At 57.0% G+C, this 15,065-nt stretch overlaps 1 protein-coding gene across 1 annotated transcript; it reads left to right on the top strand.

The window, feature by feature from the left end:
* BPIFB2 (BPI fold containing family B member 2) lies at nt 1–14,963 on the top strand. The gene is made up of 15 exons (XM_077769400.1): nt 1–109; nt 2,625–2,718; nt 4,761–4,865; nt 5,704–5,830; nt 7,751–7,837; nt 9,137–9,197; nt 9,630–9,721; nt 9,981–10,166; nt 10,384–10,437; nt 10,941–11,111; nt 11,673–11,740; nt 11,903–11,948; nt 12,708–12,771; nt 13,089–13,165; nt 14,715–14,963. Exons 1-15 carry the CDS (start codon nt 1–3, stop codon nt 14,754–14,756), a joined length of 1,383 nt encoding a protein of 460 aa, XP_077625526.1. The 3' UTR covers nt 14,757–14,963.
* The last annotated feature ends 102 nt before the right edge of the window (nt 14,964–15,065 follow it).

Raw genomic sequence — 15,065 nt, 5'->3', positions numbered from 1 at the left:
ATGGCTCCGGCATGCAGGCTGGGCCTGTTACTGTCCCTGCTGCTGCTCGCGGTCGGTGCCTCCCTGCCAGGCACAGTGGTCAGGCTCAACAAGGCTGCGCTGAGCTACGGTAAGAGGTGTGCTGCTGGGGTCTCCCGTGTGTCCGTGCGTGTGGATCTGTGAACTCAAAACCCCACGGGGACCTGGATTTTATCTCTGGGGCCGGGCGTCCCTGGCCCCCAGATCACGTCTGACCAAGTTCTAGTGAGTGAGGGCATATGTCCTGTCCACCACGCATGTGCGTGTGCATGGCGTGCCTGTGTTGTGGGCACAGGTTGGTGTGAGTGGCTGCTGTTGCATGTGTGTGTCTGCGTGTAAGCCTGAGAATTCACGGAAATGTGCCCATGTGTGTACTTGAGTGTCAGCACATGTGCTGACTGGTATGTGTGCAAGTGCCATGGCACAAGCCTAGTGTGTGCATACAGTGTGGCCGCCCAGCCTGCACACGTACACGCGACCGTGCAGGATGGGGATGTGTGCACACACGTGTGCTGGGGGAAGACATGTCTAGCACAGACCTGGAGCTAGATTTCTGGGGTTCATGGGAAGATTAATGTTTACTTATTTTTGAGAGACAGAGAGACAGAGTGTGAGCGGGAGAGGGGCAGAGAGAGAGGGACACAGGGAGCAGGCTCTAGGCTCTGAGCTGTCAGCATAGAGCCCGATGTGGGGCTTGAACCCACGAACCGTGAGATCATGACCTGAGCTGAAGTTGGATCCTCAACCGACTGAGCCACCCCGGCGCCCCTCTAAGACCTGCTTTATCCCCCAAGAAAGGCATAATGAGAAGACCCAGGCCCAGGGAGGGACAAAAGCCACCCCCCAGTGCCCCTGGGATCCCACCAGAGCTGGGTCAGGAGCGAGAAATCAGAAGCTGTTTCCCCCAAGTCCAGACCAAATTCGGATTCCAGTGTGAGGCACTCAAGCCAGACCGTAGAAGGGACTTTCAGTGGCCCAGGCCACGAAGCACTGAGGCCGCAGTGTCCCCTGGCACACACAGCCTTCCGGGACCTTGTATCCGGGCAGGTAGGATGGCAGTGAAAGGGGTCAGTGACCCGTGTTAGTCTGTCACCGGTGCACGGAGCCATGCATAGAAACTGTAGGCAGGGACGAGAGGCCTGCTGCCTTGTGCCGGCCCTCCTCCCTCTGCCTGTCATGTGTGAGCCTCCTTTGTCCCCGAGAGCCATCCAGGCGCACCTGCCTGTGTTCTTGGTGGAAACCCAGCAGGAGACTCCAGCCGCACACATCTCTTTCCAAAGGGGCGCCGGGTGGCTTCTTAAAAGTGTCTTTCCAATCCCATCTTATAAGCCCTGTGTCAGGTGAGCACTGTAGATGGAGTCCAGGGGCCTGGGTGTGAGTCTTGGCTCAGCCACAAAGGGTCAGGAGGGAGAAGGGTATCAAGAACATAGAGACGGCTGGCCCTCTGCTCCAGGTCTAAGGAATTTAAGGGCCAGAGAGGCTCATGACTTCCGATTCCCACAGTGAGTCTGGGTGAAGTCCAGGCCTCTGGACTCTTCATCTGGTGCTCCCTTCTGGCACCATTACCTCTCATTTTCATCCCGCTCATGTCGGATGGGTCAATGAGCACCTCCCTGGCCTGGCCGCACAGGTGCACAAGGAAGTCGAGGGGCCGGAGGGCCGGGCACCTCAGCCGGTCCAACTTCCCCTTGCCAGCTGTCCTCGCCTCTCCGTAAGCCGGGCACAATGTGGTACTGACATCATAGAATTGTGAGGAGAAGCAAAGCACTCAGAGCAACTGAAGGAAGTGCTAGCAAAGTGACAGTCATTATCGTCACACAAACAAAAAGCAGTAAAAGCTAACATCTACTGAGCACTGAGGCTTTACAAGGACACTGTGTGACCGGTACCTTTATAATCATTGCAAATTTACAGATGGGGAAACTGAGGCACAGAGCAGCCACAGTGATAGTGAGTAGCAGAGCTGGGATTTGTACCCAGAATCTGAGGGGCTCCAGAATCCTCAGCCTCTGCCCTCTGCCCCACTCTACTGGCCCCTCTGCTTGGGGACTTGGGAGAAGGCACCAGAAGAGATGGGATTCAATCAGAGTCTTGCAAAAGGGCCAAGGATGTTCTTGTTTTTGAGGAGTGGGGCAGACAAGTAAGATTTAGAAAGGCAGGGGACGCCTGGGGGGCTCAGTCGGTTGGGCAGCCAACTTTGGCTCAGGTCATGATCTCACAGTCCGTGAGTTCAAGCCCTGCATCAGGCTCCGTGCTGACAGCTCAGAGCCTGGAGCCTGCTTCGGATTCTGTGTCTCCCTCTATCCATGCCCCTTTCCCTCTCACACTTCGTCTCTATTGCTCAAAAATAAATAAAAATTTTAAAAAAGATTTAGAAAGGCAGAAGCAAGAAAGGGAAAGGCATGCCTTGCAGGGCCCGGTGTGAGTAATGCATGCGTGATGGGCTCATGGAGACCCAACTGTATCCCCCACCCCTTCCCTGCCTATGAGCAAGCGGGTCTCTGAGTCCTCTCTGCCCAAGATGCAGGGCAGGCGGTGGGGGGGTGGCGCAGTCCTGCTCAGTAGCTCCTGAGGACAGTCTGACCTCACCTGCTCCGGCCCCGCAGTGTCTGAAATCGGGAAAGCCCCTCTCCAGCAGGCCCTGAACGTCACAGTCCCATATTTCCTGGACTGGAATGGAGAGGTGCATCAGCCCACAAGGTGAGTGCTCCCACCCACTGGGAAGAATGCTTCAGTCCCACGTATAGGTGAGTGCTCCCTACCAGCTCCAGAGGGGCTTCCTCCACCAGGTACACCCACCCTTTAGGTGAATGGTCACAAGATGACTAGGGAGCTGGGACCAAGGTGGAGACATTGGGGGGGGGTGCGGTTCCTAGGGCCTCTGAATTAGTAGATTCCTGCTCCCAGGAGCCAAGACTTAGCTCCTGGGTCCCCAGAGCGGCAAGACCCTGGGTTACTTCCTCCAAAAGCCAGACACTAAGTTGAGACACAAGTCTGAGCCTAAGTACCCCCACACCCCCTGTAATGAAGAGAGACTCAAAGGCAGAGGTACATGGGGGCCATCTCCAACTCAGACACCCCCAGGGGCTGGGCCAATTGTCCCCACCATGTGGGAACAGATTCACTATTGCCAGATTTCTGGAGACCCAAGACAATTTATATATATATATAAAAATATATATATATATATTTACTTTATTTATTTATTTAAAATCTATCAATTTTGGGGCACCTGGGTGGCTCAGTTGGTTAGGCGTCCAACTTCGGCTCAGGTCATGATCTCATTGCTCTGTGCTGACAGTTCAGAGCCTGGAGCCTGCTTCAAATTCTGTGTCTCCCTCTTTCTCTGCCTCTCCCCCACTTGCACCCTCTCTCTCTCTCAAGAATGAATAAATGTTAAAAATTTTTTTTTAAAACTTTAAAATCTATCAATTTTGAACGATGGCAGCTTACTAGAAACCACTTAAAACTTTAAAACACGATAGAACAGCAGCTGGTGTGGAGGCCCCCAGTTTGAAGCTCTTAGGGTAGGCCTGGGGCACTGCTCTCAGCTTACGGCTGGCCGGGAGCTGAGAATGACATAAATACCCAAGAGTCGAGAATTCCTCACCGTTTTCTAGTTGGCCACATGTGTCCTTGTTTGTAGAAGTGGGAAGATGGCTAAGGCTGGTGTCAAGTGAGAAGAAGCGGGTTCTAGACCAGCCTGTGTCCCAAAGAGAGTCACAGAACAATATCAGCTAAGTGCTAACAGTGAGAGTGTTTGAGGGCGGAGTTTTTTTGTTTTTGTTTTTTTAAAATGTTTTATTTATTTCTAGGAGAGAGAGAGAAAGAGAGACAGCGTGAGCATGGGAGGGTCAGAGAGAGAGGGAGTCACAGACTGAAACAGGCTCCAGGCTCTGAGCTGGCAGTCAGCACAGAGCCGGACACGGGGCTCGAACCCACGAACCGCGAGATCATGACCTAAGCGAAAGTCGGACGCTTAACCGACTAAGCCACCCAGGCGCCCCTGAGGGCAGAGTTTTGATGTGACTTTTAAATTTTATGTCATCTTGTATTGTCTGAATTCCCACCTCCAACTACTGTGCAAGGAAAAAGATGGCTCATTTAGGAAAAAAGGACAAGATAGTTAGAAAGTGCTTAGCTGGGGCACATGGGTGGCTCAGTCGGTTAAGCCACTGATTTTGTCTGACTCTTGATTTCGGCTCAGATCATGATCTCACAACTGTGAGATCAAGTCCCGAGTTAGGGAGCCTGTTTGGGATTCTCTCTCTCCCGCTCTCTGACCCTGCCCCCTGCTCTCTCTCAAAAAAAAAGTGCTTAGCGATCAGAACAGGCAGCTTTGAAGGCAAGGAGTCTCCTATCTCTGGAGGGCTACAAGCCAAAGCTTTGACTAGAATGCCATGGAGGGCGTTTCTGCCTTCTGTGGAGCCCACCTTCCAAGATTTCCTGACCTCTGTCAAAAACTAAAATCCCTCCAAGACCTGAACAGTCACCTCACTCAATTCCTGTCCAGTTCTGGGAATCCTCTCTGCGTCCTTTCCCTGCCAGTTGATTGTCCAATAGCGACTTGCATGCCCCCTAGGGTGGAGAACTCACCACCTCTTCCTCATGCCATGTTTGCTACAGTCAGAAAGTCCTTCTTTATAAGATCACTAGTGTGGCTATGGCTCAGAACACCCACCCCAGAGGGAACTCCAAGGTTGACTGGGGGCCTCCCCGTCACCCCCACTCCCATCCCACAGGATCCAGACTTTGAGCGTCCATGTGTCCCACTTCCACCTAAAATTCGTGGCCGATTTCGGAGTGCGCCTGTTGGTAGCAGCCAACTTTACTTTCAAGGTCTTTCGGTGAGTGGCTCTCCCTGGGGGCGGGGGTGGGCAGCGGGGTTTTCAGGGAAGCTCCAAGGGGCAGAGTGAGGGGACGGGGATAGCAATTCTCCGGACCTGCACCCAAGTCCTCCACTTCCTGTCCAGTGGGGGAGCGAGACAGTGAGAGAATTTCTGAGGACTAGGACCCTGCTCACAGCGGTGCCACCGGGTAGCCATTTCACTCCTGCAGCCCTCAGTTTCCTCCTCTGTGAAGTGGGATGAAACCCGGCAGCACTGCTGGGAGGGACGCAGTGAATGGATCCATCGCTGTAATTAAAATCACACCCTCCCCCCTTCCACACGGCAAGGCACATAGCAAGTGCTCAGGAAATGCAACGATCAGAATTATTTCTGTGTGCCAGTCACTTCGTGTGCATTTGATTTCCGAACTGCCGGCTTGGGCATCCACAGGGGTCTCTGTTTTAAGTCCCCTGTGCTGACACTAACACTGTATGAGTGCTTGCCATGGGCCAGGCTCCGCCGGGGCATTTTCACATGGCCACCTCGTAGAAAGCTCAGCATGGCCCTGGGACATAGGTACCGTCACTCTTATGTCCATTCCACAGAAGAGGAAACTGAGGCTCAGTATAGGGAGGGACTGGCCAGGGTCTGGCAGTGAGAGGGCATGGGGAGCCAGAGTTCAAGCCCATCTGCTGCAACGTCTGTGACCCTGAGTGGAGCGAGGAGTGCTCTGAGTCTGCCCAGGTGGGGCCAGCTCATACCTGCCTGCGTCAAGTGGAGGGCGGGCTCAGGCTGGGGGGTGTAGGGTAGGCTCTGTTGGGCAGTGCCACCGGGGCTCAGGAATGGTGTCCTGCAGAGTCCCAGAGCCCCTGGAGCTGAGGCTGCCCGTGGTAGTGCTGGCCGACGCCCGCGTGGCCCAGGGCTCCGTCGGGACCCCCGTGGTCAGCATCTCGGCCTGCTTCCCACTCTTCAGCGACACCAAGGTGCCCGACGGCAGTGCCGGGTGAGTGTCTGGTGAGGGCGGGCTGCAGAACCCCGGCCGCAGTGCTATTTCTCGAGTTTCCTACTCAAGCCTTCGTCCAATGGCCACAAGGGGCTTAAGAGACCCCCAGGATCACACGTGTTTTATGGCTGAGGACACTGAGGCTCAGGGAGGGGGGACTTGCCCAAGACCACACAGAGAGGCCGGGTGCCCTCTACTGCCCCCCTCCCCCCGCCCAGCACATGACGATGCACGGCCATTCCCATACTGCCCAGGGAGGATGCTGAGCCTCAGAGGCCTCAGAGGTCTCTCCGTGCAGAGATGGGATTCTGGAGCCCGTCGCCCTCACTGGGAGTCGGGTGCATCTAGAGCTGACAGCGGCTGCCGCCTGCGGAGCACCTGCTGTGCGCAGTGCGGGCTCTAAGCCCCCCACCACACACAGTATTCCTACTGGAAGGTGCAGTTGCCTTGTTGTACGAGGGAACAAATGGAGGCACAGAAGAGTTAGGTAACGTGCCCACGTCACACAGCTGGCAAACGGTGGAGTGGGTTCAGACCCGGTAGCCTGACCCGCCTCCTGCATGACTTCTACCTTCTCACATGAGAGCTGGGGGGGCACCGGAGACTGGCCTCTCTGGGGGGCTGGGCATGAATCTTCACCATCTTCACATGTAACACGCGCCCCCTCACCATCCTCATGAGCAGGGGCTGCTCACAGATTGAAAGCCCAGACGTCAATGGCATGAAAAACACCGCTAGCCCTCTCCCCTCTCCCCTGAGGGGCCATTCAGTGACCTGGGGCTGCAGCCTGGGTCAACATTTATGAATGAGGGGTGCCTGGGTGGCTCAGATACTTAAACGTCCAGCTTGGGCTCAGGTCATGATCTCGCAGTGCGTGGGTTCGAGCCCCGCCTCGGGCTCTGTCTCTCTCAGAAATAAACATTAAAAAATTAAAATAAAAACCATTTATGAATGGATAAAGAATACATAGAGCGTGCACACACACACACGCACGCGCGCACACACCACACACACACACACACACACACACACACACACACACAGAGGAATATTACTCAGCCATAAAAAAGAATGAAATCTTACCATTTGCAGTGACATGGATGAAAGGAACTAGACAGTATTTTGCAAAACAAAATAAGTGAGTCAGAGAAAGACAAATACCATACGATTTCACTCATATGCGGAATTTAACAAACAAAGCAAGCCAGCAAAGGGAAAAAAAGAGAGAGAGAGTCAAAACCAGAAACAGAGTCTTAACTACAGAGAATGCACTGATGGCTACCAGAGGGGAGGGCTGAGGGGGAGACGGGCGACGGGAAGGCAGGAGTGCACTTGCTGTGAGGAGTGCGGGGTGATGTCCAGACGTGTCGAATCACTAAGTTATGCACCTGAAACTAATAGGACACTGTGTGTTAACTATACTCGACTTTAAATTTAAAAAACCTTAAAGAAAAACCCGAGGGAACCACAGTCCTATGCATCCCCACTGAGAAACAACTTGGACCCCTCTCCTCTTGTTCAGAGGGGAAAGTGAGATGCAGGATGAGGAAGGGACCCTCCCGGGCGTGTCCCAGAGAACTAGCACCCCAGCTTGCTGGGCTCAGAGCGGCCACGAGGCCGGTGGGCCAAGGACGGGGCCGAGTCCGCTTTCGCAACACCTTCTCTGTCTCCCCCAAGCCTGGCCTCATTGTCACGTTTTGGCCACGTACAAACCTCCAAGCCAGTGACCTCTTTTCTGAGGCCCGGTTTCTCATCTGTGGGGACAACGGTGTCAGCGCGGTGTCTGGCACCCAGCAGGGGTGGAAAGGGACTCACTGGCCCCCTGGCTCGGGGGGACACCGGTCTCTCAGTGTGTGGCTCTGCCGGGAGAAAGGGGTGGAACGCGTGTCCTGGGCCTCAGGAGCGTTTTCTCGGTCTCTCCCTCAGCCTGGCCCGGGGGCCGCTGGCCCTGGTGCAGAAGCACGTCAGAGCCATCCTGCGGAACAAGGTAAAGACCCCACCCCCACGTCTCCGGGGAGGGGGCCCTTGCTCACCTCTGGAGGCGCGGTGCCTACATGGGGCGTTGCAGGCATGGGGGAGATGGGGACCGTTAGCGCCTTTCCTAAACTAGAAGGCCCTTGATGGGACTCCTCCGATTTTCCCAGGAGGGCAGGAAAAAGGCTGAGGGGACGGTCCAGGGCAGTGACAGGGCGGACGAAACAAGGGGGGGCTTGGGGGCCGCGGGGAAGGGAGGCCCCTGCTCCCGGGCCAGCCCCAGTTCCACGCCCGAGGGTCGGGATGGGGCCAAGGGACTTATGAAAAAGAGACAAAGGGAAAGTGGACAACAGCATGGGCACTGGAGCCACGTGTGGCCTGGGCTTGAATCCTGGCCCCCTCCTTCCCGGCTGTGACACTCGGACAAGTCGCTGCACCTCCCTCTGCCCCCAATTCCACATGCACAGCGCAGAGAGAGTTGAGCCCATTAACATCCGTGAAGAGCTTACAACAGTGTTGGCAAAGGATTTGGCTGTGATTCCTGTTGCTATCTCCACCCTTGTCAGTAGTGGCTTGTGGCTGACTTGGTGACAGACAGGTGCCCCTGGAGCTAGGGTCACACTGACAAGGGGGGGGCGCTTCTCCATCTCTGTCCCTACCCACACCCCATCTTCTGATTTGGTCCCTGCAATCCCAAGTCAACCCACTCGGTGCCATCCCACACCCACCAGGCGTGGGCCCCAGTGTTCCCATCTTGCAGACGGGAAGACTGAGTCCCAAGGGCTGAAGGCAGTACAGCCTGACCTGGCCCTCTCCTCTGTCACCGGCCTCCCCTGGCCCAGCCCCACCAGCTTTGCCTGGCCCAGGCTGTGACCCCCCTTGGCCTTGCGGGTGGTCTCTCCTTGCCCCACTTTCTATCACACTGACCCCAGCTTAATATACTTCTCGGGCTGCCCACTGTGCCCAGAACTCCAGTCTTGCTCGCTGACCACCGCCTGCCTTCACCGCGTGCAGCGCCCTTCCCCCAGCAGGCCCTCTGGGCCCCAGTGCAGCGGGCTCCCTGCCTCGACTGTCCTGGCCCAGCTGTGGTCCCCTCTACTGTGTCCCACTGCCCCCGTTCTTTCCTCGACGCCCATGGGCCCAGCTTCTCTGAGTCCTCAGGGCCCAAGAGAGATGCAAGAGGCCCACTGGGTGGAAGGAAGGGACTCCAGGCCTTGGTGTGTGGGCCCGGGGAGGCTTCCAGACTGGGACCCTAGACCCGCCTGGCCTCACCCCTCCAGCCTGATCAGCCTCCGCCTCTGTCTTGCCACAGCTGTGCCTGAGCATCTCCAACCTGGTGCAGGGCCTCAATGTCCACCTGGGCACTTTAATTGGTAAGGACTGGGGCCCGCGGGGAGGGTGCTGGGACAGTGTGGGTCAAATATCCGGACCTTGATGAATGTGAGCTCCGTTCTTCTCCTGTGGTTCCTTCTTGCTTTCTTCAGGGCGTATGTGTGCACAGAGTGACCCTTCCCCTTCCTTCTAATTTGGCGTCTCTAGTCTTCCACTGATTAGGAAAGCGAGACACCCAAACTGCTAGAATCGTGTCTACGCTAACGGTCCACAGGTTGCTAGTGGCTGAATCTTGGGTGCGTGTGTTTTGTGACCTAAGTTCGCCTCCTCAGAGGCCTTCTTTCTTACCTCCTCTGCTTCCAGGCCTGGGTGTGGCTGGCCAAGGTCAGATAGTTGAGGTTTCTGGATAGAGGAGGCATTGGGAGGTAAGGCTAAGGATGCCATCTTTTCTCCTTCATCCTGCTTTTGTGTAGGCCTCAACCCTGTGGGTCCAGAGTCCCAGATCCGCTACACCATGGTCAACGTGCCCAAGGTCACGAAGGACTACATCTCCTTGGATATCAACGTAAGTGTCGCCTTGTCAGCCCAGGGCCCTTGGGCTTGTTGCTTCTGGGGTCTTTGGACTAAAGGAGCAGGGGTGTTGGAGGGAGGGGAGCTGGAATGGCATCCCAGGCGGGGGCAGGGCACGCAGGCAAAGGTGTGAGGCTGGATGACATGCGGCGTACGGGTGGGTGACATCTCAGAGCCCAGGGATCTGTGACGGAGTCGCCTCCCTCCTGAGGCCCCGCTGCTTTTCTCCCTCTCACCACCCCCCAACCCCACAGGCCGTTCTCTTCCTGCTGGGCAAGCCCATTGTCCTGCCCGTGGATGCCACCCCCTTCGTGCTGCCGCTGCACGTGGGCACCAACAGAGCCATGGCAGCCGTGGGCCTCTCCCAGGACCTGTTTGACTCTGTCCTCCTGCTGATGCAGAAGGCTGGAGCCCTCAACCTGGACATCACAGGGCAGCTGGTGAGGTGCCGCCCGGGGCACGTGGGACATGCGTGTCCTGGGGCCCAGCCTGGGGAGACCCCGCAGAGGTCAAATCGTGGGGGGAGGTGCAGCTCAAGATCTGGGGCCACGGGTGGGCTGTTGGAAAGGCTGAACGGTGGTCATGGGGAGGCAGAAGCTGGTCTAGCTCGGGGGGCGGCTGCCCTAAGGCCCATTGTGATGTGGGGGCTCATTTCAGGAGTCGGACGACAACCTCCTGAACACATCCGTGCTGGGCCGGCTCATCCCTGAGGTTGGTGACAGTTCTGGTCATTTCAGGGGCCAAGGCCCAGTTGGGACGGGGAAGGGAGGGTCTCGGCTGGCTGGTATCTGTCCCGCAGGGGCTTCAGCGTCTGTCCTTGTATCCTCCATCTGAGGACCCTCCCCCCTTCTGCCTGACAGTCTGCTGTTCACCGCCCCCCCATGCCTCTGTCCAGGTGCTGCCTCTACCCAGAGGGCCTTTTCTGCTTTCTTTTTTCTTGTTTGTCTTCAAGACCAAGCTCAGGGTTGCCTCCTAGGGCAGGGCCCAACCCCTAGCCCCGTCCAGGAGTCTTCTCAAGCTCCCTTGGCCCCTGAGCTCCCATTCTTCCTGGCACAGATCACAAGGCTACCGCCCCCTTCAGGCGGGACATCCCCAAGGGCAGGGGCCTGTGGCCCAGTCATGTCTGAGCAGCGCCTGAGGAGTGATGAGTGCAGAGACCACCCAGCCTTTGCCCCTAGGTGCCCTCCTCCCTCTCTCCCTCCCTGCCTCCCCAGGTGGCCCGCAGTTTCCCCAAGCCCATGCCAGTGGCGCTCAAGGTGCAGCTGGGTGCCACGCCCGTGGTCACACTTCATACCCACAATGCCACGCTTCAGCTGCAGCCCTTCGTGGAGGTCCTGGCTGTGGCTTCCAACTCGGCTTTCCATTCCCTCTTCTCCTTTGATATGGTGAGTCAGGTGGGCTGGTGGGGCTGGCTGGAGGGTGGCGACACCCCACATTCCACTTCCTGCCCCACTTTCCTCACTTGCTCTGCTCTGTTCACACTGGTGTCCTTGCTGTTCTTTCGCTATGACATGACATTCCTGCCANCCCCCCCGTGCCCAGGACACTCTTCTCCTAGCTCTTGGCATGGTTGGCTTCTCATCTTTCAGGTCTCAGCTTAAATGTTGCAACCTTCTTCTTGGACCACCCCGAGAAAGATGGTCCCCGTCAGCCCTCTCCATGCTACCACACTCTGCCTTCATGGCACCTGACACTCTCTGTAAGGATCTCATCTGGTTACTTTGGTTATTGTTCACCTGCTCCCCTGGCCTGTGACGGTTCCCCAGGGCAGAGACCTGGTCTGTCTCATTTATGCTGTGTTTGCTCCCAGTGCTCTGTGCGGGGCCCGGCACATCGGGCGCTCCACAAACACCCAAATCTGTCAGGGGCTGGGTGGCAGCTGGTGGCCAGCTGAAGGCTCCCTTGTGGCTCTGCACTCTTTGACCTCGCTCTCCCTTCGTGCCCAGGTTGTGAACCTGAGCCTCCAGCTCTCTGTGTCCAAGGTGAAGCTTCGGGGAACCACATCTGTGCTGGGGTAAGAAAGGCCTCTTGGAGCCAGCGGCCTCAGTGTATTCCTCTGGGGAATGGGTCTGCAGCCCCTTATCACAGTGTCCATCAGAGGATCCTGGGATGCAGCATGTGTGGTATGGGCGGGGGGGACTAGGTCCCAGCACTAAGCCTCCTGCTTCTCTTCCAGGGACATCCAGCTCACCGTGGCCTCTTCCAATATGGGCTTCATTGATGTGAGTGTGGGGCTGGGATGTCCAGACACCCCCTCAGTGGGTGGGGCAGGCCTTGAACTGTGTGCCCGCACATGAGTGCCCCTGTATGAACCACCACGATTGAGCTTCCTCCTAGGGCGCTTGGGGATAGTAGCCAGTCTCTTTCCCAGGCTGCCTGTTGGCTGGTCAGGCGGTCAGCAACCTCAGTTCTTCAGTGGGGTCCGTCAGTGAGCTGCCTGTCACTGCTGGTGGCCAATGACTGGTCAGGCCAAGAATCACTGAGTCTACTGGTAAATCAGACAAGCCAGCATTGGACAGTGTTGGCTGCCCCCTCAGCCACGTGCCATGGCTGGGCCGTTGGCCACCATGTGGTCCTTTGTGGGCTGGCCTGTCAGTCAATACGGCACATCAGTCTGTCCACCATCAGTCCATCCGTCCATTGGTCAGCACCAAGAAGGCGGCCAGTCTCCTGGCATCAGGCAGCCTGCCCACCACCTGCTGGGCACACAGTGTCAGTCAGTCAGGTGCTGGTCTGTCTCCTCCCCGGAGGGCAGTTCCGGGGGCCCAGATGCTCAGACAGCTGACCTGACCCCAGGGGTCGCTGGGCTCTGCTTGAAGGCAGGACGGGGGTGACCTGCCTTCCTCCCTCCACCCGTGCCTCTGCTATTTTTGTGCCTGTCTGTGTCTGGCGTGTTCACGTGTGGCCCCTCTGCCTGTCTCTCTTGGCCCCTCACTGGAGCGGGCCCGCGGCCCCCCATCTCCCTGACTACGTGGCTGCAGACAAATCAAGTGCACCCATTCATGGACGCCGTGTTCAAGAGGCCGCTGCTGGATCACCTCAACGGTGAGCCCCGCCCTCCACACCAGTTGGCCCTACGGTCCCCTGCTGGCCCTCCTCCGCTCTAGGCTCCCTCCCCCACCCCCACCTAGCCCCGGGGCTCAGAGGTTAAGGGGGGGGGGTTCAAGTTTTCTTTTTTTTACTTCCCGAAGCTTCAATTGTCCCTTCTGTAAAATGAATATAATAATAATGGTGCCTGCTCCCCGGCTGTCTGTGGGGCTCAGTGTCACCAGGCACCTGAGGACTTCAGCATGGGCCCGGCTCCTGGTGGCACTCCGCTGGGGCCTCCTGACTGAACTTAGTTGCTCCTTCCCCTCCTGCAGCTCTCCTGGGCATGGGGGTCGCCCTCCCCAACGTGGTCAACCTCCAGTACGCCAACCCTGAGGTCTTTGTCTACGAGGTGAGCCTTTGTGTGTGGCGCACGGGCTTCCTCCACCCTCGGACGAAGGCTGGGCTCAGCGAGGCCCCACTCTCCCTTCCCGCTATACAAACAGTGAGGTCTCCGGGTTGGCCATGCCTGAGGGTGTCCCCCTCAGGGGGACATTCCTGCCAAGACCGTGCCATGAATCCTTGGCTGTAATGAGATGGAAAATTTAGGACGTTTAGAGACATTGGTGCAAGGGTCCTCATCAAATATGCCGGGCCACTTTCGGGGGATTCAGTCATCCCACGATCTATGCCCTGGGCTGGGGGCACAGCCCCTTTGGTGTCTGGGGGAGATGACACACAGGCTTCTTCCAGCTTTATACACATATCTCTATAGGCTGGATGGGGAAGGGGGCTTCCAGACCCTTCTAAAATCACTTGCCCTTATGCGAAATTGGTGGGGCCAGGGTGAAATTCAATCTCCACTGCCCAGGGTGAGACCCTACAACTTCTTTCCGTGTCACCTGGGATATAAATGATAATATTTTTTCTATTCATTCAACAAGACATATGAAGGACAGAAAGCTTAGCCGAGGCCCCTGAAGCCCAGCATCTGCATGTGTTATTCACATCCTCTGAGTGGGACCCAGGGATGTTTTTCCAGGGATGATGCCCGTGTCACTTTAGAACTATGGTCCCAAGGCACGTGGGTGAACCACTCCCCCGCTCCCCAAAAAGGAACAATTAGCACATATTGGAACCTGGGCCATTAGTGAAAATTTCCTGGAGACTCTCCCAAGCAGGCAGGGTCAGTGACTGACCCGTCCACTGTGGTACTCACAGATCTAGCCAACTGGGTCCAAAGTCAAAGGTCCCTAGCCCAGCCCTGTCCAAAATGATGTTCTGTGAGGATGGATATCTGCACAGTCCAACACGGTGGCCGCTATCAGCCCCTGGGCATGTGTGGCTGTTGGGCACTTGAAATGTGGCCAGTACAGCTGAGAAGCTGGATTGCAAATTTTATTTAATCTTAATTGGGTTTAATTTAACAATGGCTACTGCCTCGGACCGTGTATGACCTACGCGTGGGAAGGGCCTGGGTCTGCTTATCTCCAGCACGTGTAACAGGACGCGGCTTATAGCAGAGGCTCAGTGAAGATTTGTTGAATGAACAGGTGATGCTCAGCAGGCCCTGGGCACGTTTCCGCAGGGCAAGGCAGAGAGAGAGGATATAGGGAAGGTGCTTGGTGCTCCTGGGGAGCCCTGGACGTGGAGAATATGCTCGTGGTTTGGGCTCCCAGTCCTGACACAGCGCTGGTCCCAACGGCGTCCATAAGCCCGCACTGAGCCCCGGCCCCGTGCTGGGGGCTCTGCCCACGTGCCTCCTCATCCTAGGCCTGCAGGGTGGGTGCTGTTACCACTCCCAAGTGACAGCAGGAGGCTGAGTCCCAGAGAGGCGACTCAGGAGGCCTGCAGCCAGAGTGGCAGAGCATGAGCTCAAAGCCAGGCTGATGGGGCGGCTGGAGGTGTTCCTGGTCCTCGTGTGGCCCCCGACCTGGCCCGTGGTTCTCCTTGCCCTCCAGGGCTACGTCGTGATATCCAGCGGACTCTTCTACCAGCGCTGAGGTGGGACCACCAGGGCAGCCGAGAGGGGGCCAGCTCCCTGCCTGGGAAACTGAGGCAAAGCCACATTTAACCATCACTGTCAAGCTGGATGATCCAGCCGGGCTGTTTAATCTCCACTGGGTGCCTGAGCTCCCCTCCCTCCCCTTTCCCCCCTGCCCGCCTCTGTCCCTGTGAGCCCCAGACCCCTCCTCCAGGCTGTACAGACCTGTCCCCTCTCGCATTAAACATTTTCTCTTGAGCTGCAACCTCCATCCAGACCCAGTGAGCTCTGTGCAAATCCGAGGCCAGCTGCCTACGTCCAGTTCTTG

Source organism: Crocuta crocuta, unplaced genomic scaffold (assembly GCF_008692635.1).
Source record: "Crocuta crocuta isolate KB4526 unplaced genomic scaffold, BGI_CrCroc_1.0 scaffold445, whole genome shotgun sequence".
Taxonomy (NCBI): domain Eukaryota; kingdom Metazoa; phylum Chordata; class Mammalia; order Carnivora; family Hyaenidae; genus Crocuta; species Crocuta crocuta.
Note: the sequence above shows the minus strand (reverse complement) of the source record. Positions and strands in the feature narration are given on the sequence as shown.